The 27,811-nt window shown below is 36.0% G+C and overlaps 1 protein-coding gene and 1 long non-coding RNA gene across 4 annotated transcripts in view; one reads left to right on the top strand and one right to left on the bottom strand.

The window, feature by feature from the left end:
• The window catches only part of LOC133659696 (uncharacterized), an 87,324-nt gene that overhangs the window by 23,570 nt on the left and 35,943 nt on the right, over nt 1–27,811 (bottom strand). The window lies entirely within an intron of this gene.
• Nucleotides 1–27,811, top strand: part of rhbdl2 (rhomboid, veinlet-like 2 (Drosophila)) — a 55,972-nt gene that overhangs the window by 13,146 nt on the left and 15,015 nt on the right. For 2 of the 3 annotated variants that reach the window (XM_062062292.1, XM_062062291.1), the window contains exon 3: nt 27,303–27,451. In XM_062062292.1, coding sequence (XP_061918276.1) covers nt 27,303–27,451 — 149 coding nt within the window. Of the gene's footprint in view, nt 1–74; nt 224–2,320; nt 2,434–2,513; nt 2,615–4,883; nt 4,945–5,013; nt 5,073–14,807; nt 15,278–27,302; nt 27,452–27,811 lie in introns of those variants that run through there. The other variant, XM_062062290.1, reaches the window with a different exon arrangement.

Raw genomic sequence — 27,811 nt, 5'->3', positions numbered from 1 at the left:
TGTGTGGTCTTTGTTCAACGTTCCGTGGCCAAGTGATTCATGTCGTCATCCTCCATGTTGTTGTTGTTGTGCAGCTGGCCATGTTCATCTACTATGCCGTGTGGAAGCCTCAGAAGCAGTGGGTGACGCTGGAAGAAGGCATCTGGAACAGCCGCCTCACGTACAGACCCGAGTCCCGGCAGGAAGCCTGGCGCTTTATCTCCTACATGTTTGTCCACGCGGGGTAAGTGTGGGAAAGTCTGCTCTTTCATCCGTGGGAAAGAAAGTGGAAAACAACCACTCCGGCTTTTTAGGCAAAATAAAGTTCATCCTAACTACCAAACTTTAAATAGGATCTTGCAGCACTTTCACCCAATAATACAATATCATTTTGACAATTAATTTGCAATACTTTTTCCCTTCACAAGCATTTTTTTTCCATTATTATTATTTTTGTCATCAAATTTTCTTTTTGTCTTTAGCCCTAAATAGTTTTACAAACCTCTAAAGGCTTGGACATCACCTTTTTAGCTCTTATTTCCAAAATGGTGTTCACTACTGAATTGGGGTCTTATGGCCACTTATGTGGACACTTATATTGCCATCTGGTGGTGTCAGAAGAGTATAACATACAGCGGAATTTGGAAAAAAAAAGTAAAAATAAGAATTAGCATGTCACTAAACATGAAGTACACCTTTGTGTACTTATGGACTAAGTACATCATATCAAAAGATGATTCTTAGTTTTTATTCTAATTAGGGTCCAATAAGCCCAAATAGCAAAGAGAAATAAATAAAAAAACATGTGAACAAACAGCTTGGGCCTTAAAAGGTTTTTAAGACAAGTATATCAAAAATAATGGTAAATTTAATCAATATATATACAAATATAGTATTTATCTCAATAAAAAAAAAATCAAATATTATAAAAATAAGTACTTTGTTAAATATAAAAAATGTATAAAAAGAAAATAAACATTTGATCAGGTTTTATGCTGCTGATTCCGATTCCGATCATCCACGAGTGAGATCGGTCTATTGCCAGAGGTGTCGTAGTCGTTTTCACTGAGGGCCACATTGCAGTTATGTTTGGCCCCAGAGGGCCGCTTCTAACAGTGAATATTTATTATTACACAATTTTTTTATGCATTTTTTTAAGTAGATTTAAAAACTAAAATGTAAAAAAAATATGGTAAGTTGTAATAATTTCCCCTCAAAATGTAGTTTATTACTGTAAATGTAAATACAGTACTGCTGTTTTTATGGTTAAAAAAAAAAAAAAGGCAGCTCAGTTGCAAGAATTTTACTGTAAAATGTACATTTGTTTTTTTACTGTAAATAAAAATGCAATTTTACAGTAACATTTTGGCACCTGAGCTGCCAGTTTGTTGTTGTTTTTTTTACCACAAATCAACACGTGTAGATGTTTGGGTGTATTACTGTAAATGCAAAAATGGCACCACAGTTTATTACAGTAAAAAAATACTGTTTTTTTTTTTCATTTAGAGAAAAATGCTGTAAAAACCACAGTAAATGTCACAATTTTACCATGAACTCTATTTCTACTTTTGCATTGCACACTTAGATGGATAACTTGCTTTGAAATCATTATTAGTATTTATTTCTATTTAAAAAATGGTTTGAATGTTTGGTAATATATTTTTGCATAATTAAACATTATTTAACATAATTTGCGATTACATGGACTAAATATATATATTTTTTCCTCCCAAAATAGAAAGAAAGAATACATTTAGTAATAAAAGTTACAGTACTTTATTGATACGTATTATTTCCAGGCTTTCGAGGGCCAAATTAAATGAAGTGGCGGGCCACATCTGGCCCCCGGGCCTTGAGTTTGACACCTGTGGTCTATACCGATAACAAATGTTATTTATTTTTTTATGAAGAGGGATATTAGTAGTTTAATGATATCAACACAATATTTAAACAAGTTCCTTTTTGAGCCAAACAAAATCAATAGTACACAATAACTAAACAAAAACTACTGTCTGCTACTCATTGAAATCCTTTGCCTGGTTTTTGCCCTCAAAGTTCTCCTGCATCCTTGTGATACTCCGTAATTATTATTAGCTGAACGAAGCGGCTCCACACTGTGTATGGAGACATACACATAAGGCCTGGGGACTAAAAATTAATACTTTATCAGCCAGAGGGGATCGGCAATAGCGATCACGTAATTTTGTTGATGAAAATGGTCCCATACTGATTGGTAGCCAATTGATCGGCACATCCCGGATAATAACACCAGGAAAATTACAATTGTCCTAGTCGCTTGTTGCTAGGCAGAATTCACATGACTAATTGAGTGTCTCTTCAGCGTGGAGCACATAGTGGGCAACCTGTTCATGCAGCTCCTGCTCGGCATCCCCTTAGAGATGGTCCACAAAGGGTTTGAAGTGGGCATGATCTACCTGGCGGGGGTCTTGGCAGGTGAGGAACGCCTTTTTAGCGTCTTGGCTCGTGCCGCTAGAGCGGACTTTGTCACGCGTCCACTAACTCTGTCCCTGCAGGGTCGCTGGCCAGCTCCATCTTTGATCCCCTCAGTGCCTTGGTGGGGGCTTCCGGAGGGGTCTACGCCCTCATGGGGGGCTACTTCATGAACGCAGTGGTGGTGAGGTCACATTTCAAATGATTGCGTTGGGATTTATGTTTCAGTTTTTGCTCTTGTATGACAGTTACATAATATTTACATTGTGATTGTGCTATAAAAAAAAATATATAGAGTATCTAATGGGACTAAATAAATAAATATTTAAATAATTACTTACATGTATTATTAATTATAATTGGAATTAAATACATAAATTGTGTCATTTATTTATTGCAAAAGTATGTTTATTTTTTCAATTATGTCACGATTTAATCATTTTTTTAGTTTCATGAATTGATCTTATCTGTCAAACTCACCCATCAAAGTTGGGGGGAGGGGGGGGCGGAGCTTACACAATTTTCATCCAATGATTGCTTTGGTCTGAAGCTTGGAGCCCGCCCACTGACTTTGATGTTTAATTTTATATAAAGTGCTGTCAAACGTGTTCATTAAATAATGAAAAAATAAATAATGAAACTATGAAATAATTAATTAAATCACAAAATCAATTAAACGATTAAGTAATTAAATATTTAAATAGATTATTAAATAATTATATGTACTTTTACATCAAATTAATGAGACATTTAATAACACATTTAGGTATTTAATTCCAATTATTAATCACACATTTAAGTTGATATATCAAGATATATATATTGTTCATTTGAACCTCCTTTAAAAAAAAAAAAAAAAATTTTTGTTTAATTTTTTCTTCAATTATTTCACGATTTAATCATTTTTTAAATTTCACGAACCTTCGTGAATTGATCTTATGCGTCAAACTCACCCATCAAAGTTGGGAGGCGGAGCTTACACAAATCTCATCCAATGATTGCTTTGGTCTGAAGCCTGGAGCCCGCCCTCTGACTTTGACATTTAATTTTACATGAAGTGCTGCCAAACATATTCTTTTTTTTAAATCATTAAACTATGAAAAAATTAAGTAAATCACAAAATATTATAATCAATTAATTAAACGATTAAGTAATTAAATATTTAAATAGATTATTAAATAATTATATGTACTTTTACATCAAATTAATGAGACATTTAATAACACACTTAGGTATTTAATTCCAATTATTAATCACACATTTAAGTTAATATTTCAAGATGTATTTATTTAACGTTGGTCCATTTGAACCTCCTTTAAAAAAAAATTAAAAAAACATTCTCCCTATGGTTAAAAAAACACACAATTGGGAATTTACAAGCTTATTCATGCCAGTCAATTGTGTCATTCATTTATTTATTGCAAAACTATGTTTAATTATTTCTTCAATTATTTCACGATTTAATAATTTTTTTAATTTCATGAACCTTCGTGAATTAATCTTATCTGTCAAACTCACCCATCAAAGTTGGGGGGCGGGGCTTACACAAATCCAAGTCCAATGATTGCTTTGGTCTGAAGCCTGGAGTCCGCCCACTGACTTTGACGTTTAATTTTACATGAAGTGCTGCCAAACAGGTTCATTAAATCATTTTAAAAAATCATAAAACTATGAAATAATTAATTAAATCGCAAAATATTAAAATCTATTAATTAAATATTCAAATAGATTATTAAATAATTATATGTACTTTTACATCAAATTAATGAGCCATTTAATAACACATTTAGGTATTTAATTAAAATTATTATTAATCACACATTTAAGTTAATATTTCAAGATGTATTTATTTAATGTTGATCCATTTCAACCTCCTTAAAAAAATCCTAAACACATTTTCCCTATGGTTAAAAATAACACAAATGGGAGTTCACAAGCTTATTCCTGCCAGTCAATTGTGTCATTCATTTATTTATTGCAAAAGTATGTTTGATTATTTCTTCAATTATTTCATTATTGGGGGGCGGAGCTTACACAAATCTCATCCGATGATTGCTTTGGTCTGAAGCCTGGAGCCCGCCCACTGACTTTGACGGTTAATTTTATATGAAGTGCTGCCAAACATGTTCATTAAAGACTAAAAAAATAATAATGAAACTATGAAATAATTATTTAAATCACAAAATAATTAAGTAATTTCAATATTTAGATAGATTAAATAATTGATTTAATACCACATTTAAGTATTTAATTCCAATTATTATTAATCACACATTTTAAAATCATATTTCAAGATGTATTTATTTAATGTTGGTCCATTTGAACCTCCTTAAAAATATTCTGCCTAGCAACACATTTTCCCTATGGTTAAAAAAACATAATTGGGAGTTTACAAGCTTATTCCTGCCAGACGACAATATCACAAAGTTGTTTCCTGTCCTGACTCTTTATAGAATTTCCGGGAGATGATCCCCGTCCTCGGCGTGTTCCGTATCCTCATCATCTTGCTCATCGGTAGGCGGACATCTTTGTTATTTCACACGTTGTTTAGACGCACGCTGACACGCCTCCCATCGTTCTTAGTCGGCGTGGACTTTGGATTCGCTTTCTACAGAAGATTTGCGGGCGACGAGGGTATGAAGGTACGTGAGTTATCTCAGTGTTTGCCAGAAAAATCCTTCCAGCAAGCTGGAATTTAGGATTCGTCGATTAGCTCGATGAAAGGATCCTGCTGGGACTTGATTCACCTTGCACACACACACATATTTGTGTGTGTGTCTCTTCCAGTGTGTAGGATAGTTGCATATTTTGCATAGTACTCGCATCCCTGCCCTACTTAGTACACTCCTGTCCCCTCCCTCCTCTATCCATGCCCCCTGGCTTCTATTTACTTCCACCTGTAAACCCGTCCTGCCAGGTTTTAGGCCATTTCATACACACAATGGCTTCAAATCCTCCAAAATAGATACATTTTAAGCTACCACTACATTACGACGACAATTTAGCATTTTTGACAGATTGCTTCATATAATGCTGACAAAAAAACTGCAAAAAAAACCAACTGAAAGTGTTGCAATATGCATGCCAGGCCAGTAGGTGGCAGTGGCAGTTTGTAAAGAAACACTGACCTCATGCTTGTTGTCTTTTGAACACGGTTTGGTTGCATCGACCGTGAATTCAACCTGATGAGGCAATTCCTGAAGGAATGGCGTGTGAATGCTGAAGTTGAAGTGAAATGCTGACAGAATGTTGGAATGGTTTGAATTTTGAAGAGTTTTAATTTCCAGGAAAAACGGAATTTGGTTTGGAACTTGGGAAAGTGTCAGTTTGAATGTCCAGGATGAGTGGAATGTGTTGATGTTGAAATTGTTTGAATAGCTTGAAAAATGTGGGAATTGTGCAACTTTGAAAAATGCCCCATTCATTTCAATGGGAACTTCCTGGAAATTTGGGAATTTTGGGGAAAGCGAGATGATTAGGAGCATGAGTTGAATTGGTTGGGTGTTGGAATTGTTTAAATCAGTCAAGAAATGTTGAAGTAGGAACAGTTTTTTAATTGAGAAATGGTAATATGGAATTTCGGGAAAATTGGGAATTTTTCTAGTTCCTAAACCGACTTGATTGTTTGTCCTGACTAAAAGGAATGTTGTGACTCTGAAACAGTTGAAATGGGTTGAAAAATGTAAAAGGAGTAGTCAAACAAAAAAAACCAGGAATTCCTGGAAATGTGTTGAACGTGGAGAAATGGTAGTTTGAATGTCCAGGCTGAGTGGAATGTGTTGATGTTGGAATTGTTTGAATAGCTTGAAAAATGTGGGAATTGTGCAACTTGGAAAAATGCCCCATTCCTTTCAATGGGAACTTCCTGGAAATTTGGGAACTTTGGGAAAAGCGGGGTGATTTGGAGCATGAATGTCCTGAATGAGTTGAATTGGTTGGTGTTGGAATTGTTTAAATCAGTCAAGAAATGTTGAAGTAGGAACATTTTTTAATTGAGAAATGGTATTATGGAATTTCGGGAAAATTGGAAATTTTTCTAGTTCCTAAACCGACTTGATTTTTGTCCTGACTAAGAGGAATGTTTTGACGGTGGAACAGTTGAAATGGGTTGAAAAATGTAAAAGGAGTAGTCAAACGAAAAAGGTTGGCAATCGGGTTAGAAAAAACCCAGGAATTCCTGGAAATGTGTTGAACGTGAAAAATGGTAGTTTGAATGTCCAGGATGAGTGGAATGTGTTGATGTTGGAATGGTTTGAAAAATGTGGGAATTGTGCAACTTGGAAAAATGCCCCATTCATTTCAATGGGAACTTCCTGGAAATTTGGGAATTTTGGGGAAAGCGAGATGATTAGGAGCATGAATGAGTTGAATTGGTTGGGTGTTGGAATTGTTTAAATCAGTCAAGAAATGTTGAAGTAGGAACAGTTTTTTAATTGAGAAATGGTAATATGGAATTTCGGGAAAATTGGGAATTTTTCTAGTTCCTAAACCGACTTGATTGTTTGTCCTGACTAAAAGGAATGTTGTGACTCTGAAACAGTTGAAATGGGTTGAAAAATGTAAAAGGAGTAGTCAAACAAAAAAACCCAGGAATTCCTGGAAATGTGTTGAATGTGGAGAAATGGTAGTTTGAATGTCCAGGCTGAGTGGAATGTGTTGATGTTGGAATTGTTTGAATAGCTTGAAAAATGTGGGAATCGTGCAACTTGGAAAAATGCCCCATTCCTTTCAATGGGAACTTCCTGGAAATTTGGGAACTTTGGGAAAAGCGGGGTGATTTGGAGCATGAAAGTCCTGAATGAGTTGAATTGGTTGGTGTTGGAATTGTTTAAATCAGTCAAGAAATGTTGAAGTAGGAACAGTTTTTTAATTGAGAAATGGTATTATGGAATTTCGGGAAAATTGGAAATTTTTCTAGTTCCTAAACCGACTTGATTTTTTGTCCTGACTAGGAGGAATGTTTTGACTGTGGAACAGTTAAAATGGGTTGAAAAATGTAAAAGGAGTAGTCAAACGAAAAAGGTTGGCCATCGGGTTAGAAAAAACCCAGGAATTCCTGGAAATGTGTTGAACGTGGAAAATTGTAGTTTGAATGTCCAGGATGAGTGGAGTGTGTTGATGTTGGAATTGTTTGAATAGCTTGAAAAATGTGGGAATTGTGCAACTTGCAAAAATATCCCATTCATTTCAATGGGAACTTCCTGGAAATTTGGGAAAAGCGGGATGATTAGGAGCATGAATGTCCTGAATGAGTTGAATTGGTTGGTGTTGGAATTGTTTAAATCAGTCAAGAAATGTTGTAGTCAAACGAAAAAGGTTGGACATTGGGTTAGAAAACCCCCAGGAATTCCTGGAAATGTGTTGAACATGGAAAAATGGTAGTTTGAATGTCCAGGATGTGTGGAATGTGTTGATGTTGAAATTGTTTGAATAGCTTGAAAAATGTGGGAATTGTGCAACTTGCAAAAATATCCCATTCATTTCAATGGGAACTTCCTGGAAATTTGGGAATTTTGGGGAAAGCAGGATGATTAGGAGCATGAATGAGTTGAATTGGTTGGGTGTTGGAATTGTTTAAATCAGTCAAGAAATGTTGAAGTAGGAACAGTTTTTTAATTGAGAAATGGTATGATGGAATTTCAGGAAAACTGGGAATTTTTCTAGTTCCTAAACCGACTTGATTTTTTGTCCTGACTAAGAAGAATGTTTTGACGGTGAAACAGTTGAAATGGGTTGAAAAATGTAAAAGGAGTAGTCAAACGAAAAAGGTTGGCCATCGGGTTAGAAAAAACCAAGGAATTCCTGGAAATGTGTTGAACGTGGAAAATGGTAGTTTGAATGTCCAGGCTGAGTGGAATGTGTTCATGTTGAAATGGTTTGAAAAATGTGGGAATTGTGCAACTTGGAAAAATGCTACATTCATTTCAATGGGAACTTCCTGGAAATTTGGGAAAAGCGGGATGATTAGGAGCATGAATGTCCTGAATGAGTTGAATTGGTTGGTGTTGGAATTGTTTAAATCAGTCAAGAAATGTTGAAGTAGGAACAGTTTTTTAATTGAGAAATGGTATTATGGAATTTCGGGAAAATTGGAAATTTTTCTAGTTCCTAAACCGACTTGATTTTTTGTCCTGACTAGGAGGAATGTTTTGACTGTGGAACAGTTAAAATGGGTTGAAAAATGTAAAAGGAGTAGTCAAACGAAAAAGGTTGGCCATCGGGTTAGAAAAAACCAAGGAATTCCTGGAAATGTGTTGAACGTGGAAAATGGTAGTTTGAATGTCAAGGCTGAGTGGAATGTGTTCATGTTGAAATGGTTTGAAAAATGTGGGAATTGTGCAACTTGGAAAAATGCTACATTCATTTCAATGGGAACTTCCTGGAAATTTGGGAAAAGCGGGATGATTAGGAGCATGAATGTCCTGAATGAGTTGAATTGGTTGGTGTTGGAATTGTTTAAATCAGTCAAGAAATGTTGAAGTAGGAACAGTTTTTTAATTGAGAAATGGTATTATGGAATTTCGGGAAAATTGGAAATTTTTCTAGTTCCTAAACCGACTTGATTTTTTGTCCTGACTAGGAGGAATGTTTTGACTGTGGAACAGTTAGAATGGGTTGAAAAATGTAAAAGGAGTAGTCAAACGAAAAAGGTTGGCCATCGGGTTAGAAAAAACCCAGGAATTCCTGGAAATGTGTTGAACGTGGAAAATGGTAGTTTGAATGTCCAGGATGAGTGGAATGTGTTGATGTTGGAATGGTTTGAATAGCTTGAAAAATGTGGAAATTGTGCAACTTGGAAAAATGCCCCATTCATTTCAATGGGAACTTCCTGGAAATTTGGGAAAAGCGGGATGATTAGGAACATGAATGTCCTGAATGAGTTGAATTGGTTGGTGTTGGAATTGTATAAATCAGTCAAGAAATGTTGTAGTCAAACGAAAAAGGTTGGCCATCGGGTTAGAAAAAACCCAGGGATTCCTGGAAATGTGTTGAACGTGGAAAAATGGTAGTTTGAATGTCCAGGATGTGTGGAATGTGTTGATGTTGAAATTGTTTGAATAGCTTGAAAAATGTGGGAATTGTGCAACTTGCAAAAATATCCCATTCATTTCAATGGGAACTTCCTGGAAATTTGGGAATTTTGGGGAAAGCGGGATGATTAGGAGCATGAATGAGTTGAATTGGTTGGTGTTGGAATTGTTTAAATCAGTCGAGAAATGTTGAAGTAGGAACATTTTTTAATTGAGAAATGGTATTATGGAATTTCGGGAAAATTGGGAATTTATCTAGTTCCTAAACCGACTTGATTGTTTGTCCTGACTAAGAGGAATGTTTTGACGGTGAAACAGTTGAAATGGGTTGAAAAATGTAAAAGGAGTAGTCAAACGAAAAAGGTTGGCCATCGGGTTAGAAAAAACCCAGGAATTCCTGGAAATGTGTTGAACGTGGAAAATGGTAGTTTGAATGTCCAGGATGAGTGGAATGTGTTGATGTTGGAATGGTTTGAATAGCTTGAAAAATGTGGGAGTTGTGCAACTTGGAAAAATGCCCCATTCATTTCAATGGGAACTTCCTGGAAATTTGGGAAAAGTGGGATGATTAGGAGCATGAATGTCCTGAATGAGTTGAATTGGTTGGTGTTGGAATTGTTTAAATCAGTCAAGAAATGTTGTAGTCAAACGAAAAAGGTTGGACATTGGGTTAGAAAAACCCTAGGAATTCCTGGAAATGTGTTGAACGTGGAAAAATGGTAGTTTGAATGTCCAGGATGTGTGGAATGTGTTGATGTTGAAATTGTTTGAATAGCTTGAAAAATGTGGGAATTGTGCAACTTGCAAAAATATCCCATTCATTTCAATGGGAACTTCCTGGAAATTTGGGAAAAGCGGGATGATTAGGAGGTCCTGAATGAGTTGAATTGGTTGGTGTTGGAATTGTTTAAATCAGTGAAGAAATTTTGTAGTCAAACGAAAAAGGTTGGACATTGGGTTAGAAAAACCCCAGGAATTCCTGGAAATGTGTTGAACGTGGAAAAATGGTAGTTTGAATGTCCAGGATGTGTGGAATGTGTTGATGTTGAAATTGTTTGAATAGCTTGAAAAATGTGGGAATTGTGGAAGTTTGAAAAATGGACAATTTCTTTTTGAATGGGAAAAATGTCCCTGAAAACTGGGAATTCTTGGAAATCCGGGAATTTTTTTTATTGTTGAAAGAGAGCACACAATTTTGAACAGGCAGAATATTTTGGAGTTTAAAGGGATTGAATCGGCTGAAAAATGTTGGAATTGTCAAACTTTGAAAAATGTCCCGCTCGTTTCAATGGGAATTTCGGGAAAAGCAGGATTTTTTTTGGGTAAATGTTAAAAGACTTGAATGTTCTTGAATGGTTGGTGTTGGAATTTTTTTAATCAGTCGAAAAATGTTGAAGTGGTAACATTTTTAATTGAGAAATGTATTACAGAATTCCTGGAAAACTGGGAATTTTTCCAGTTCAACTTTGTTTTTTTGTCCTGATTAAAAGGAATGTTTGATGGTGAGGAGTAGTCGACAGAAAAAAGGGTGAAAAAGGGGGTTGAAGAAGGGGGATTCTGGGAATTCCTGGAATTTTTTTGAACTTGGAAAAATGATCGTTTGAATGTCCAGGATGAGTGGAACATGTTGAAGGTGGAATGGTTTGAATCGGTTGAAAAATGTGGAAATGGTGGAAGTTTGAAAAATGGCCAATTCATTTTGAATGGGAAAAATGTCCCTGAAAACTGGGAATTTTTTTTAAATTGTTGAAAGAGAGCACACAATTTTGAACAGGCTGAATATTTTGGAGTTGGAAGGGTTTGAGTCGGATGAAAAATTTGGGAATTGTGGAACTTTGAAAAATGTCCCGCTGGTTTCAATGGGAATTTCGGGAAAAGCAGGATTTTTTTTGGGTAAATGTTAAAAGACTTGAATGTTCTTGAATGGTTGGTGTTGGAATTTTTTTAATCAGTCGAGAAATGTTGAAGTAGTAACATTTTTAATTGAGAAATGGTATTACGGAATTCCTGGAAAACTGGGAATTTTTCCAGTTCAACTTTGTTTTTTGTCCTGATTAAAAGGAATGTTTGATGGTGAGGAGTAGTCGACAGAAAAAAGGGTGAAAAAGGGGGTTGAAGAAGGGGGATTCTGGTAATTCCTGGAATTTTTTTGAACTTGGAAAAATGATCGTTTAAATGTCCAGGATGAGTGGAACATGTTGAAGGTGGAATGGTTTGAATCGGTTGAAAAATGTGGAAATGGTGGAAGTTTGAAAAATGGCCAATTCATTTTGAATGGGAAAAATGTCCCTGAAAACTGGGAATTTTTTTAAAATTGTTGAAAGAGAGCACACAATTTTGAACAGGCTGAATATTTTGGAGTTGGAAGGGTTTGAGTCGGATGAAAAATTTGGGAATTGTGGAACTTTGAAAAATGTCCCGCTCGTTTCAATGGGAATTTCGGGAAAAGCAGGATTTTTTTGGGTAAATGTTAAAAGACTTGAATGTTCTTGAATGGTTGGTGTTGGAATTTTTTTAATCAGTCGAGAAATGTTGAAGTGGTAACATTTTTAACTGAGAAATGGTATTACAGAATTCCTGGAAAACTGGGAATTTTTCCAGTTCAACTTTGTTTTTTTGTCCTGATTAAAAGGAATGTTTGATGGTGAGGAGTAGTCGACAGAAAAAAGGGTGAAAAAGGGGGATTCTGGTAATTCCTGGAATTTTTTTGAACTTGGAAAAATGATCGTTTAAATGTCCAGGATGAGTGGAACATGTTGAAGGTGGAATGGTTTGAATCGGTTGAAAAATGTGGAAATGGTGGAAGTTTGAAAAATGGCCAATTCATTTTGAATGGGAAAAATGTCCCTGAAAACTGGGAATTTTTTTTAAATTGTTGAAAGAGAGCACACAATTTTGAACAGGCTGAATATTTTGGAGTTGGAAGGGTTTGAGTCGGATGAAAAATTTTAACGATATTATCGGCCGATAAATGCTTTAAAATGTAATATCGGAAATTATCGGTATCTGTTTCAAAAAGTAAAATGTATGACTTTTTAAAAGGCCGCTGTGTACACGGACGTAGGGAGAAGTACAGAGCGCCAATAAACCTTAAAGGCACTGCCTTTGCGTGCCGGCCCAGTCACATAATATCTACGGATTTTCACACACACAAGTGAATGCAAGGCATACTTGGTCAACAGCCATACAGGTCACACTGAGGGTGACCGTTTAAACAACTTTAACAGTTACAAATATGCGCCACACTGTGAACCCACACCAAACAAGAATGACAAACACATTTTGGGAGAACATCCGCACCGTAACACAACAGAACAAATACCCAGAACCCCTTGCAGCACTAACTCTTTCTGGACGCTACAATAAAATTAGGCATAATAATGTGTTAATTCCACGACTGTATATATTGATATCGGTTGATATCGGAATCGGTAATTAAGAGTTGGACAATATCGGAATATCGGCAAAAAAGCCGTTATCGGACATTTCTAATCTAAAGTGTTATTTTCATGTAAAAAAAGGCTGCAGTTGCGCCAAGGTAATTTAGAAATGGGTCGATAATTTGAGAAACTTGTAGGATCAAGACTAGGGATGTCCGATAATATCAGCCTGCCGATATTATTGGCCGATAAATGCGTTAAAATGTAATATCGGAAATTATCGGTATCGTTTTTTTTATTATCTGTATCGTTTGTTTTTTTATTTTTTATTAAATCAACATAAAAAACACAAGATACACTTCCAATTAGTGCACCAACCCAAAAAACCTCCCTCCCCCCATTTCTTTCTGTTATCAATATTCTGGTTCCTACATTATATATCGATACAGTCTGCAAGGGATACAGTCCGTAAGCACACATGATTGTGCGTGCTGCTGCTCCACTAATAGTACTAACCTTTAACAGTTAATTTTACTCATTTTCATTAATTACTAGTTTCTATGTAACTGTTTTTATATTGTTTTACTTTCTTTTTTATTCAAGAAAATGTTTTTAATTTAGTTATCTTATTTTATTATTATTTTTAAAAAGTACCTTATCTTCACCATACATGGTTGTCCAAATTAGGCATAATAATGTGTTAATTCCACGACTGCATATATCGGTTGGTTTTGGTAATTAAAGAGTTGGACAATATCGGAATATCGGCAAAAAGCCATTATCGGACATCCCTAATCAAGACCTGTTTTGTTTTTTTTAATCAAAGGCTCAACAACTGCTCCTTTTACAAAAAGAGCTGCTGTTGATGATGTCCCTGGCAGTGTTTTTCAACCTTTTTTGAGCCAAGGCACAAAAATCCAGAGGCACACCACCAGCAGAAATCATGAAAAAAATTAACTCAGTTGACAGTAAAAAGTCGTTGTCGCAATTGTTGGATATGACTTTAAAGCATAACCAAGCATGCATCACTATAGCTCTTGTCTCAAAGTAGGTGTACTGTCACCACCTGTCACGTCACACCCTGACTTATTTGGACTTTTTTGCTGTTTTCCTGTGTGTAGTGTTTTACTTCTTGTCTTGCACTCCTATTTTTATTTTGGTGGCTTTTTCTCTCTTTTTGGTATTTTCCTGTAGCAGTTTCTTGTCTTCTTTTGAGCGATATTTCCCGCATCTACTTTATTTTAGCAATCAAGAATATTTCAGTTGTTTTTATCCTTCTTTGTGGGGATATTGTTGATTGTCATGTCATGTTCAGATGTACTTTGTGGACGCCGTCTTTGCTCCACAGTAAGCCTTTGCTGTCGTCCAGCATTCTGTTTTTGTTTACTTTGTAGCCAGTTCAGTTTTAGTTTCGTTCTGCATAGCCATCCCTAAGCTTCAATGCCTTTTCTTAGAGGCACTCACCTTTTGTTTATTTTTGGTTTAAGCATAAAACACCTTTTTACCTGCACGCTGCTGCCACCTACTGATATGGAAGAGTATTACACGGTTACTCTGCCGAGCTCTAGACAGCACCGACACGCAACAACAACACATCATTTGCAGACTATAATTACTGGTTTGCAAAAAATATTTTTAACCCAAATAGGTGAAATTAGGCACACCAGACTGTATCACAAGGCACACTAGTGTGCCGCGGCACAGTGGTTGAAAAACATCGCCCTAACAGACAAGTCAATAGAGTCCCAGACTTCTTTAAAAAAGCAAGGGGGGACTGGGTCTGTGGGACAGGATGAGGGTTTTAGTTTGTCAACTCGTCATGACCATAAAGGGGTACGTGTTCCTCCCCACTTTCTCATGCACCCCAGATCATGACTAAAGTTAAAAGATGCTTGATGTAATTAACACCTGCTTGCTCTGCGCTGATCGCTGGCATTCACGCTGACTGACGTGTCTCCTCATCAAGGTGTCATTCGTGGCTCACTTCGGAGGGATCGTGGCGGGCATGACCATCGGCTACGTCTTCTTCAGCGACTACAACAAGAAGCTGCTGAAAGACCCTCGTTTCTGGATTTGTATCGTAGGCTACTTGGTTTTTTTCCTCTTTGCTGTTCTTTTCAACATCTTCCTCTCGCCTGCCTCGTTGTAGCAGCGCACACCCAAACTCACTTTTTTTTTTTTTACAAGGAGCACTAAGACTCATTTTTACCCACTTTCACAACTTGTTTTTAATGAATGTACTGTAGTTGGACACGCCCTCTGCTGGTGACAAGTAGTAATGCAGGGGGTTTAAGAAAGTGCCTTTTTAAAAGTGAATGATTGAACATGTTTGACGACATTGTAAATAAGTATTTCCATTACACAGCAGGTACATCTTTTTAAGAGTTCATACCCACCGTTTTTGTATTCATGTTTTATTATATTAAAAAAGCAAGTATGTGAGTAAGGACTTGATTATTTACTGCATTAATACACATGTAAATCATACAAACTATATTTTTAAATGCAGAGAATGTGTATTGCATTAAAATAACAAATATTATAAATATTGATCTGTATTCTGGCAGAGTGTATACAATATCATACTGATAGGTAATAAGTAGGGATGTCCGATAATGGCTTTTTGCCGATATCCGATATTGTCCAACTCTTTAATTACCGATACCGATATCAACCGATACCGATACTGATATATACAGTTGTGGAATTAACACATTATTATGCCTAATTTGGACAACCAGATATGGTGAAGATAAGGTCCTTTTTTTTTTAAATTAATAAAATAAAATAAGATAAATAAATTAAAAACATTTTCTTGAATATTAAAGAAAGTAAAACAATATAAAATCAGTTACATAGAAACTAGTAATGAATGAAAATGAGTAAAATTAACTGTTAAAGGTTAGTACTATTAGTGAACCAGCAGCACGCACAATCATGTGTGCTTACGGACTGTATCCCTTGCAGACTGTATTGATATATATTGATATATAATGTAGGAAGCAGAATATTAATAACAGAAAGAAACAACCCTTTTGTGTGAATGAGTGTAAATGGGGGAGGGAGGTTTTTTGGGTTGGTGCACTAATTGTAAGTATCTTGTGTTTTTTATGTGGATTTAATTAAAAAAAACAAAAAAACAAAAAACGATACAGATAATAAAAAAAACGATACCGATAATTTCCGATATTACATTTTAACGCATATATCGGCCGATAATATCTAGTAATAAGGCCTCAGTGAGCGTATGGCCCACTCACTATCTGTATCTACACAGTGCTCTTTAAAACGATTAGTGTTTCATAATGCTTGTTATCTGCTGGATTGAAGAAAAGTCACTAACATTTCCAAAAGGCTTTAAAACTTATACATTAATACACACATGACAATAACACCATTTAAAATACAACATATTATTTACATATTAATGTAGGTTAGACAATAACCATAAAAGTACAATTGTTTACAGAAAAGCCCAAACGCTAAATATTGTATAATTATTACTGTGAATTAGGGATGTCCGATAATGGCTTTTTGCCGATATCCGATATTCCGATATTGTCCAACTCTTTAATTACAGATACCGATATGAACCGATATATGCAGTCGTGGAATTAACACATTATTATGCCTAATTTGGACAACCAGGTATGGTGAAGATAAGGTACTTTTTAAAAAAATTAGTAAAATAAGATAAATAAATTAAAAACATTTTCTTGAATAAAAAAGAAAGTAAAACAATATAAAAACAGTTACATAGAAACTAGTAATGAATGAAAATGAGTAAAATGAACTGTTAAAGGTTAGTACTATTAGTGGAGCAGCAGCACGCACAATCATGTGTGCTTACGGACTGTATCCCTTGCAGACTGTATTGATATATATTGATATATAATGTAGGAACCAGAATATTAATAACAGAAAGAAACAACCCTTTTGTGTGAATGAGTGTAAATGGGGGAGGGAGGTTTTTTGGGTTGGTGCACTAATTGTAAGTGTATCTTGTGTTTTTTATGTTTATTTAATTTAAAAAAAAAAAAAAACGATACCGATAATAAAAAAACCGATACCGATAATTTCCGATATTACATTTTAACGCATATATCGGCCGATAATATCTAGTAATAAGGCCTCAGTGAGCGTATGGCCCACTCACTATCTGTATCTACACAGTGCTCTTTAAAACTATTAGTGTTTCATAATGCTTGTTATCTGCTGGATTGAAGAAAAGTCACTAACATTTCCAAAAGGCTTTAAAACTTATACATTAATACACAAATGACAATAACACCATTTAAAATACAACATATTATTTACATATTAATGTAGGTTAGACAATAACCATAAAAGTACAATTGTTTACAGAAAAGCCCAAACGCTAAATATTGTATAATTATTACTGTGAATTAGGGATGTCCGATAATGGCTTTTTGCCGATATCCGATATTCCGATATTGTCCAACTCTTTAATTACCGATACCGATATCAACCGATATATGCATTCGTGGAATTAACACATTATTATGCTTAATTTGGACAACCAGGTATGGTGAAGATAAGGTACTTTTTAAAAAAAATTGTAAAATAAGATAAATAAATTAAAAACATTTTCTTGAATAAAAAAGAAAGTACAACAATATAAAAACAGTTACATAGAAACTAGTAATGAATGAAAATGAGTAAAATGAACTGTTAAAGGTTAGTACTATTAGTGGAGCAGCAGCACGCACAATCATGTGTGCTTACGGACTGTATCCCTTGCAGACTGTATTGATATATATTGATATATAATGTAGGAAGCAGAATATTAATAACAGAAAGAAACAACCCTTTTGTGTGAATGAGGGAGGTTTTTTGGGTTGGTGCACTAATTGTAAGTGTATCTTGTGTTTTATATGTTGATTTAATTTAAAAAAAAAAAAAAAAAGATACCGATAATAAAAAAAACCATACCGATAATTTCCGATATTACATTTTAACGCATATATCGGCTGATAATATCTAGTAATAAGGCCTCAGTGAGCGTATGGCCCACTCACTATCTGTATCTACACAGTGCTCTTTAAAACGATTAGTGTTTCATAATGCTTGTTATCTGCTGGATTGAAGAAAAGTCACTAACATTTCCAAAAGGCTTTAAAACTTATACATTAATACACACATGACAATAACACCATTTAAAATACAACATATTATTTACATAGTAATGTAGGTTAGACAATAACCATAAAAGTACAATTGTTTACAGGAAAGCCCAAACGCTAAATATTGTATAATTATTACTGTGAATATATTGTATTACTGGTATAATGTGGTACTATGCGAATATTCTCTATCATTTTACGTTTTGTTTTTTTAGTATGAATTTTTTTTTTTGGTTCGTTTACAAATAGTCATAAGTAGTAAGTAGTAATATTACTACTGTTGTTTTCAAAGGGTAAAACGCTTCAATTGATGCGCTTAATCATTGGCAATTTGTGTTTTTTTGTGATTTATATGGGAAGTGGTTTCGATGCCGCTGAGATAGGCTCCAGCATTCATGTAAATAATTCAATGTGATTATCTTATGTGATGACTGTATTATGATGATAGTATATATGATAGTATATATCTGTATCATGAATTAATTTAAGTGGACCCCGACTTAAACAAGTTGAAAAACTTATTCGGGTGTTACCATTTAGTGGTCAATTGTACGGAATATGTACTTCACTGTGCAACCTACTAATAAAAGTCTCAATCAATCAATCAATCAGTCCCCGAAAGGGACAAGCGGTAAGAAACGGATGGATGGAAGTGGTTTGACGGCGCTATCTGCAAGTGGAAAAAGAACGCAAGAGGCGCAGTTTTAAAAGCCGATTCTTTCAACACGATTCCGTGACAACTTCAAGATGTGACGACGTGAGACTGCACATAATGTAAGTACACTCCTTTCTACTGTTTGTCTTTGCTTCCCAGTCAAAACTTTATATAAGACTTTTCGAGTGCTTCAAGGGTCTACTGAAAGCCACTACTAGCAACCACGCAGTCTGATAGTTTATATATCAATGATGAAATCTTAACATTGCAACACATGCCAATACGGCCGGGTTAACTTATAAAGTGACATTTTAAATTTCCCGGGAAACTTCCGGCTGAAAACGTCTATGTATGATGACGTTTGCGCGTGACGTCAAGGGTTGAAGGAGACATTTTGGAATAGCACGTCGCCAGTTTAAGTCGTCTCTTTTCACCACATAATTCCACAGTATTCTGGACATCTGTGTTGGTGAATCTTTTGCAATTTGTTCAATTAACAATGGAGACTGCAAAGAAGAAAGCTGTAGGTGGGATCGGTGTATTAGCGGCTGGCTGCAGCAACACAACCAGGAGGACTTTGAGTTGGATAGCAGACGCGCTACCGTGAGTACAGCTTTGGCTTCCAAACATTTGATCGCTTGCCCGTACGTGCGTGGCGCTATGTGCATGTCACGTACGTAACTGGGGAAATATATGTTTCTTGCCGACTGTGTGGTGCATTATGAAGCCTAAAATAGCACAAGGGAGACCCCCGGACTGTTGAACAACTTAAGCTGTACATCAAGCAAGAATGGGAAAGAATTCCACCTGAGAAGCTTCAAAAATGTGTCTCCTCAGTTCCCAAACTTTTACTGAGTGTTGTTAAAAGGAAAGGCCATGTAACACAGTGGTGAACATGCCCTTTCCCAACTACTTTGGCACGTGTTGCAGCCTTGAAATTCTAAGTTAATTATTATTTGCAAAAAAAAAAATAAAGTTTGAGTTTGAAAATCAAATATGTTGTCTTTGTAGTGCATTCAATTGAATATGGCTTGAAAAGGATTTGCAAATCATTGTATTCCGTTTATATTTACATCTAACACAATTATCCAACTCATATGGAAACGGGGTTTGTATCAAAACCAGGCATTATTAGCACATTTTATTTTATTCATGGCTTTTCGTTACCTGTAAATGGTGTAAAACTGGATATGCACTACTGCAGCGTTTCTCAAAGTGTGGGGCGCGCCCCACTGGTGGGGAATAGAGACATGACAGGTGGGGCGCGAGGAACGGGAGGAAATTTCACTTTCATTTTTTTTTTTTTTCAATTATATTCTTAGATATTTTTTTTTACTATGCTTTCATTTTCTATACACACTGTAAATAACTTTGTGATTCTGTCTGTGAAATCCGCTATATAAATAAATGTAAATTACTTATTTTTCCTGTAGGCTTTAAATTTCTAGGTAGGAGCGAAAGTTTGACAGACATAGCAACAGTAACTAATGGGGGCGGGGCTTTGTGAATGGCGAGTCACTGTGCGAGGATTTGCTGTTTTGCAAATACATAAAAAATAGAGCCAATGCTGATGAGCTGTTCAATATAATGGACAGTTTCCTCAAAGAACACGACCTTAAATGGGAAAACTGTGTGGGCTTTTGCTCTGATGGCGCACAGACCATGGCAAAGTCAAGAAACGGGCTGCAGGCTCTAATAAAGAGGGTTGCGCCAAATGCGCATTGGACACAATGTGTCATTCACCGGGAAGCACTCGCGTCAAGGCAGCTCAGCCCCAAACTCAATGAGGTTTTAACAGTGGCAGTGTCAAGCCTGCAACCCCCATTTGAAAAGCTGTGCAGTGCAAAACAGGCTCATTGCAGCCACTAATGCTGGAGTACTGTAAAACTCATGTTCACTTGCCCTGTCTTGCCAAATGCATTAGCTCCTCCTTTTTTTTTGCAAAGATTGCAAAGTGGCACTTTTATTTTTATTTATTATTGAACTTGATGCAAGTTATTTGATTTATTATTGAACTTGATGCAAGTTATAACACTTTTATTTGATTTATTATTGAACTTGATGCAAGTTATAACACTTTTATTTGATTTATTATTGAACTTGATGCAAGTTATAACACTTTTATTTGATTTATTATTGAACTTGATGCAAGTTGTAACACTTTTATTTGATTTATTATTGAACTTGATGCAAGTTATAACACTTTTGTTTGATTTATTATTGAACTTGATGCAAGTTATAACACTTTTATTTGATTTATTATTGAACTTGATGCGAGTTATAACACTTTTATTTGATTTATTATTGAACTTGATGCGAGTTATAACCCTTTTATTTGATTTATTATTGAACTTGATGCGAGTTATAACACTTATTTGATTTATTATTGAACTTGATGCAAGTTATAACACTTTTATTTGATTTATTATTGAACTTGATGCAAGTTATAACACTTTTATTTGATTTATTATTGAACTTGATGCAAGTTATAACACTTTTGTTTGATTTATTATTGAACTTGATGCAAGTTATAACACTTTTTTTTATTTATTATTGAACTTGATGCAAGTTAACACTTTTTTTTATTTATTATTGAACTTGATGCAAGTTATAACACTTTTATTTGATTTATTATTGAACTTGATGCAAGTTATAACATTTTTTTAAATGTATTATTGAACTTGATGCAAGTTATAACACTTTTTTGGATTTATTATTGAACTTGATGGAAGTTATAACACTTTTGTTTTATTTATTATTGAACTTGATGCAAGTTATTTTATTTGATATATATATATCGACTTACAATTCTGGATGTGGAGAGATCGGGCCATTTTGGGCTGATAGATGCGTGTACGATGGACCTGCTCGCTAGCTTGGGAATTCTTCGCGAGCTACATCCAGCAGTGGCCTTTGAAGCAGCGGCGTCGACTACCAGCGGAGCCGGTCAGCGAAAGAGACGTAAGCGGTGCGCTCGGAAGCAGAAGCGGGGGTGCCGGGCGGGGCTAACAACAAAGCTAAATGCTTTGTTGTTAGCGGGGCTAACGAAAAAGCTAAATGCTAATCCACAAAGAAGCGCTAATAAGGAGTCTGTTAAGCTAGAACTAGCCAGCGCCAGGCTGGATAATCCCTGCACACATAGCAATTCTTCTAGAATAATATACAACTCACATAATGTTTTTTCTGCGTCAGAGGTGGACATGCATTTTACTGAGGTGGCAAACAATCTAAAAATTCCTGTCATATCAATTCCTAGATATGGTCGAAATTATTTAAAGTGCACTATGCATAATAAACGTAACATTATTAATATTGCTACTACGGATACTTTCAACAAAAACTCCTCAAAACAGCCCACTACCTATAATATGGGCTTTTTAAACATAAGGTCATTGTCTTCCAAAACGTTATTAGTTAATGAAACCATCAGAGACAACAATCTTGATGTCGTTGGTTTAGCCGAGACCTGGCTCAAACCAGACGAATTTTTTGCGCTGGGTGAGGCGTCTCCTCCTGGCTATGCGGGAACGCATATTGCCCGCCCCATTAAAAGGGGTGGGGGTGTTGCACTAATATACAACAAAAACTTTAGCCTTACCTCGGACCTAAATAATAAATATAACTCGTTTGAGGTGCTCACTATGAGGTTTGTCACACCGCTGCCTCTGCACCTGGCTGTCATCTACCGCCCCCCTGGGCCCTATTCGGACTTTATCAATGAATTTTCAGAGTTCGTTGCTGATCTAGTGACGCACGCCGACAATATAATCATAATGGGAGACTTTAACATCCATATGAATACCCCATCGGACCCTCCATGCGTGGCGCTCCAGACTATAATTGATAGCTGTGGTCTTACACAAATAATAAATGAACCCACGCATCGCAACAGTAATACGATAGATCTAGTGCTTGTCAGGGGTGTCACCACCTCTAAAGTTACGATACTCCCGTACACTAAAGTAATGTCCGATCATTACCTTATAAAATTCGAAGTTCGGACTCATTGTCAACAAACTAATAATAATAATAATAACTACTATAGCAGCCGCAACATTAATACTGCCACAACGACGACTCTTACTGACCTACTGCCTTCAGTAATGGCACCTTTCCCAAATTATGTGGGCTCTATTGATAACCTCACTAACAACTTTAACGACGCCCTGCGCGACACCATTGATATTGTAGCACCGCTAAAGCTAAAAAGGGCCCCTAAAAGGCGTACCCCATGGTTTACAGAAGAAACTAAAGCCCAGAAATTATCATGTAGAAAGCTGGAACGCAAATGGCGTACGACTAAACTTGAGGTTTTCCATCAAGCATGGAGTGATAGTTTAATAACTTATAAACGCATGCTTACCTCAGCTAAAGCTAAATATTACTCAAATCTCATCCACCTCAACAAAAATGATCCTAAATTTTTGTTTAGTACAGTAGCATCGCTAACCCAACAAGGGACTCCTCCCAGTAGCTCCACCCACTCAGCAGATGACTTTATGAATTTCTTTAATAAGAAAATTGAACTCATCAGAAAAGAGATTAAAGACAATGCATCCCAGCCACAACTGGGTTCTATTAACACAAATATGACTGTATATACGACGGACATTGCCCTCCAAAATAGTTTCTCTCTCTTTGATGAAATAACATTGGAGGAATTGTTAAAATGTGTAAATGGGACAAAACAAACAACATGTTTACTTGACCCAATTCCTGGGAAACTTATCAAGGAGCTTTTTGTTTTATTAGGTCCATCAGTGTTAAATATTATAAACCTATCACTTTCCTCTGGTACTGTTCCTCTAGCATTCAAAAAAGCGGTTATTCATCCTCTACTCAAAAGACCTAACCTCGATCCTGACCTCATGGTGAACTACCGGCCGGTGTCCCACCTACCGTTTATCTCGAAAATTCTCGAAAAAATTGTCGCACAGCAGCTAAATGAACACTTAGTGACTAACAATCTCTGTGAACCTTTTCAATCCGGTTTCAGGGCAAATCACTCTACGGAGACAGCCCTCGCAAAAATGACTAATGATCTATTGCTGACGATGGATTCTGATGCTTCATCTATGTTGCTGCTTCTTGATCTTAGCGCCGCTTTCGATACTGTTGATCATAATATTTTACTAGAGCGTATCAAAACGCGTATTGGGATGTCAGACTTAGCCTTGTCTTGGTTTAACTCTTATCTTACTGACAGGATGCAGTGTGTCTCCCATAACAATGTGACCTCGGACTATGTTAAGGTAACGTGCGGAGTTCCCCAGGGTTCAGTTCTTGGCCCTGCACTCTTTAGTATTTACATGCTGCCGCTAGGTGACATTATACGCAAATACGGTGTTAGCTTTCACTGTTATGCTGATGACACCCAACTCTACATGCCCCTAAAGCTGACCAACACGCCGGACTGTAGTCAGCTGGAGGCGTGTCTTAATGAAATTAAACAATGGATGTCCGCTAACTTTTTGCAACTCAACGCTAAGAAAACGGAAATGCTGATTATCGGTCCTGCTCAACACCGACATCTATTTAATAATACCACCTTAACATTTGACAACCAAACAATTAAACAAGGCGACTCGGTAAAGAATCTGGGTATTATCTTCGACCCAACTCTCTCGTTTGAGTCACACATTAAGAGTGTTACTAAAACGGCCTTCTTTCATCTCCGTAATATCGCTAAAATTCGTTCCATTTTGTCCACAAGCGATGCTGAGATCATTATTCATGCGTTCGTTACATCTCGTCTCGATTACTGTAACGTTTTATTTTCGGGCCTCCCTATGTCTAGCATTAAAAGATTACAGATGGTACAAAATGCGGCTGCTAGACTTTTGACAAAAACAAGAAAGTTTGATCATATTACGCCTATACTGGCTCACTTGCACTGGCTTCCTGTGCACTTAAGATGCGACTTTAAGGTTTTACTACTTACGTATAAAATACTACACGGTTTAGCTCCAGCCTATCTTGCCGATTGTATTGTACCATATGTCCCGACAAGAAATCTGCGTTCAAAGAACTCCGGCTTATTAGTGATTCCCAGAGCCCAAAAAAAGTCTGCGGGCTATAGAGCGTTTTCTATTCGGGCTCCAGTACTATGGAATGCCCTCCCGGTAAAAGTTAGAGATGCTACCTCAGTAGAAGCATTTAAGTCTCATCTTAAAACTCATTTGTATACTCTAGCCTTTAAATAGACTCCCTTTTTAGACCAGTTGATCTGCCGTTTCTTTTCTTTTCTTTTCTACTCTGCTCCGGGGTGGACCGCTAGCCTGTCCATCGGATGGGGACATCTCTACGCTGCTGACCCGTCTCCGCTCGGGATGGTTCCCGCTGGCCCCACCATGGACTGGACTTTCGCTGATGTGTTGGACTTTCACAATATTATGTCAGACCCACTCGACACCGAGGATGTCGTTGTGGCTTGTACAGCCCTTTGAGACACTTGTGATTTAGGGCTATATAAATAAACATTGATTGATTGATTGATTGAAACGAGAGAGTTGGGTCGAAGATAATACCCAGATTCTTTACCGAGTCGCCTTGTTTAATTGTTTGGTTGTCAAATGTTAAGGTGGTATTTTTAAATAGATGTCGGTGTCCAGCAGGACAGATAATCAGCATTTCCGTTTTCTTAGCGTTGAGTTGCAAAAAGTTAGCGGAGATCCATTCTTTAATTTCATTAAGACACGCCTCCAGCTGACTACAATCCGGCGTGTTGGTCAGCTTTAGGGGCATGTAGAGTTGGGTGTCATCAGCATAACAGTGAAAGCTAACACCGTACTTGCGTATGATGTCACCTAGCGGCAGCATGTAAATACTAAAGAGTGCAGGGCCAAGAACCGAACCCTGGGGAACTCCGCACGTTACCTTAACATAGTCCGAGGTCACATTGTTATGGGAGATGCACTGCATCCTGTCAGTAAGATAAGAGTTAAACCAAGACAAGGCTAAGTCTGACATACCAATACGTGTTTTGATACGCTCTAATAAAATATTATGATCGACGTAAAGCGGCGCTAAGATCAAGAAGCAGCAACATAGATGACGCATCAGAATCCATCGTTAGCAATATATATATATGTATATATATATATATATATGTGTGTGTATATATAATGTGTATATATATATATATATATATATATGTATATGTATATATATATATATATATATATATATATATATATATATATATATATATATATGTATGTATATATATATATATATATGTATATATATATATATATATATATATAATATATATATATATATATATATATATATATATATATATATATATATATATATATATATATATATATATATATATATATATATATATGTGTGTGTGTGTATATATAATGTGTGTGTGTGTGTATGTATATACATATATATATATTAGAGATGTCCGATAATATCGGCCTGCCGATATGCGTTAAAATGTAATATCGGAAATTATCGGTATCGTTTTTTTTATTATCGGTATCGTTTTATTTTTTTTATTTTTTTAAATTAAATCAACATAAAAAAACACTAGCTACACTTACAATTAGTGCACCAACCCAAAAAACCTCCCTCCCCCCATTTACACTCATTCACACAAAAGGGTTGTTTCTTTCTGTTATTAATATTCTGGTTCCTACATTATATATCAATATATATCAATACAGTCTGCAAGGGATACAGTCCGTAAGCACACATGATTGTGCGTGCTGCTGCTCCACTAATAGTACTAACCTTTAACAGTTCATTTTACTCATTTTCATTCATTACTAGTTTCTATGTAACTGTTTTTATATTGTTGTACTTTCTTTTTTATTCAAGAAAATGTTTTTAATTTATTTATCTTATTTTACTAATTTTTTAAAAAAGTACCTTATCTTCACCATACATGGTTGTCCAAATTAGGCATAATAATGTGTTAATTCCACGACTGCATATATCGGTTGATATCGGTATCGGTTGATATCGGTATCGGTAATTAAAGAGTTGGACAATATCGGATATCGGCAAAAAGCCATTATCGGACATCCCTAATATATATATATATATATATATATATATAATGTTTGTGTATGTATATATGTGTGTGTATACAGTATACTGTATATATATGTGTATATACAGTATGTTTGGATGTGTGTGTGTATATATACAGTATGTATGTCTATGTACAGTATGTATGTATGTATATATTATGGATGTAACAGTTAACGGTATAATGATAAACCGCGATAAAATTCCCGACGGTTAGTAATAACATCAACATTTTTAATGAAAGAAAACTCGTCATTTATTAATGCATTAATAAATGCATTTATTAATGCATTAATAAATGCATTTATTAATGCATTTTAGGCAACACTGCTTACTTCCTGAAAACTAAGTCATGCGCACTAGCGTGGTTTGGCTCGATCATCACGGCGGACTAGCTGCACGGACTTTGCTCCAAGGAATCTATAGTAAACTCTGAAGGTGATCAATTTGTTGGTTCCACACGTTGTTTATTTCATGATGTTATCTCGTCCTTGATATCTATTCCAGATGTTGGTCCAGCAAACAGGAAGTGCTGCGGTGATTGTGTGGTCTTTGTTCAACGTTCCGTGGCCAAGTGATTCATGTAGTTATTCTCCATGTTGTTGTTGTTGTGCAGCTGGCCATGTTCATCTACTACGCCGTGTGGAAGCCTCAGAAGCAGTGGGTGACGCTGGAAGAAGGCATCTGGAACAGCCGCCTCACGTACAGACCCGAGTCCCGGCAGGAAGCCTGGCGCTTTATCTCCTACATGTTTGTCCACGCGGGGTAAGTGTGGGAAAGTCTGCTCTTTCATCCGTGGGAAAGAAAGTGGAAAACAACCACTCCGGCTTTTTAGGCAAAATAAAGTTCATCCTAACTACCAAACTTTAAATAGGATCTTGCAGCACTTTCACCCAATAATACAATATCATTTTGACAATTAATTTGCAATACTTTTTCCCTTCACAAGCATTTTTTTTCCATTATTATTATTTTTTTCATCAAATTTTCTTTTTGTCTTTAGCCCTAAATAGTTTTACAAATCTCTAAAGGCTTGGACATCACCTTTTTAGCTCTTATTTCCAAAATGGTGTTCACTACTGAATTGGGGTCTTATGGCCACTTATGTGGACACTTATACTGCCA

Source organism: Entelurus aequoreus, linkage group LG11 (genome assembly GCF_033978785.1).
Source record: "Entelurus aequoreus isolate RoL-2023_Sb linkage group LG11, RoL_Eaeq_v1.1, whole genome shotgun sequence".
Classification (NCBI taxonomy): domain Eukaryota; kingdom Metazoa; phylum Chordata; class Actinopteri; order Syngnathiformes; family Syngnathidae; genus Entelurus; species Entelurus aequoreus.
Note: the sequence above shows the minus strand (reverse complement) of the source record. Positions and strands in the feature narration are given on the sequence as shown.